General features: G+C 67.0%; 1 protein-coding gene across 1 annotated transcript in view; it reads left to right on the top strand.

The window, feature by feature from the left end:
• The window catches only part of Dgkz (diacylglycerol kinase zeta), a 12936-nt gene that overhangs the window by 9970 nt on the left and 1446 nt on the right, over positions 1–1520 (top strand). Inside the window, exons 28-31 of the mRNA XM_019205774.2 lie at positions 780–811; positions 968–1011; positions 1176–1296; positions 1372–1405. Of these exons, the coding sequence (XP_019061319.1) occupies positions 780–811; positions 968–1011; positions 1176–1296; positions 1372–1405 (231 nt within the window). The remainder of the gene's footprint in view (positions 1–779; positions 812–967; positions 1012–1175; positions 1297–1371; positions 1406–1520) is intronic.

The following is a 1520-nucleotide window of genomic DNA, read 5'->3' as shown; positions in this document are numbered from 1 at the left end:
CCGCCAGCCGCTTCTACAGGATCGACCGCGCACAGGTGAGCTCCACAGGGCTGCTGCCCCCATGGTGGGCGTGGCAGGGCTGGTAGCACGAGCCGGGGCACCTGGCCAAGGGCTTGGCAGTGAGAAGTGGCCCAGGCAGTGGGAAGGAGCGGGGCCCTGCTCAGAGCAGAGCCCTGGACTCCACCGGGGACCCGGAAGGCTGGCTGTGCCTTGGCCCCGACCTTCACACCTGCAGGAGCACCTCAACTACGTGACCGAGATCGCGCAGGACCAGATTTACATCTTGGACCCTGAGCTGCTGGGGGCAGCGGCCCAGCCCGGCCTCCCCACCCCAACTTCCCCCCTCCCCGTCTCGCCCTGCTCCCCGACACCCCGGTGAGCCCCAGCAGCCCCTCCCCTCTATCCCTCAGCCACTGCCCCATGCTCCCCCCCCGGAGCAGCCCCGGGTCACCCTGTGCCCCCAGCACCCCTCCTGGTCCACAAAGACACAAACAAATGAGGGCCTCAGTCACAGGCCTTAGCGGCCAAACTGCACCAGTGTCCCTTTGAACCTCCTCCCGGCTCCTCCCCAGAGGCCTCTCCTAGAGTCCCCTCACTCCCGCGGTCACCTGGGTCCCTCGTTCAGTGCTTGACCTGTTTGTGGCCTCTGCATCCGCCTCGTTCCCCGAGGTACCCAGTGCCCAGAAGGTGCTGCTGCTGCAAGCACTTGGTAAACCCCAGAGAGACAGGCCGGCTGGGCTGGTCTGAGATGGGTCACACCCGTCCTGCTCTGTTCACAGGTCGCTGCAGGGGGGCGCTGCAGCCCCTCCAGGTGAGGCCTTTTCCCTGGGGTCCCTGCTGTCTGCCCTGGTCACGGGAGGGGGCCCACGTGCAGCCACGAGCCCCGCAGCTGCACGTTCTCCACGCCATCACGCACACACACACCACCCGCGTGGGGCTCAGTGTAACGGGCAGGTGTTCCGTGCAGGTGAGGCGCTGATCGAGGCTGCCCAGAGGAATGACTTCTGTAAGGTACAACCCTCACCCGGGGCGGGCACACTCTCCATGGGTCTCCACTCGGGCAGCTGGTGTCCCGCTGACCCGCTGTGCTGGTGCTGAGAAGAGGCAGGTCCCACAGGAGCAGGCTGCAGGCTCCGATGACTCCCCAGGAGACCCAGCCCTGCTCTCTACCTCAGCTGCAGGAGCTGCACCGGGCAGGAGGTGACCTCATGCACCGGGACTCCCGCGGCCGCACACTCCTGCACCACGCAGTCAGTGCGGGCAGCAAGGAAGTGGTCCGCTACCTGCTGGACCACGGTGAGCCCGCCCGTGCCTGGGGCCAGGTATGGGGCAGGGCTGCCAGCCTCTCTGACCACGCTCTTCCCTCTGCAGCGCCCCCGGAGATCCTCGATGCGGTGGAGGAGAAGTGAGTATCTGGGAGCCCCGGGTACCCTGAAACCACCCCTCTGTCCCCACTTCTTCCAGTTCGGTCAGTCTGAGCCCACGAACCCTCCCAGCCACTCTCCGGCTGCCCCGCCCCG

This window comes from Fukomys damarensis, unplaced genomic scaffold, assembly GCF_012274545.1.
Source record: "Fukomys damarensis isolate Sample0158 unplaced genomic scaffold, DMR_v1.0_HiC HiC_scaffold_27, whole genome shotgun sequence".
Lineage (NCBI taxonomy): Eukaryota > Metazoa > Chordata > Mammalia > Rodentia > Bathyergidae > Fukomys > Fukomys damarensis.
The sequence above is the reverse complement of the archived record's forward strand: the minus strand, read 5'-3'. Positions and strand labels throughout refer to the sequence as shown.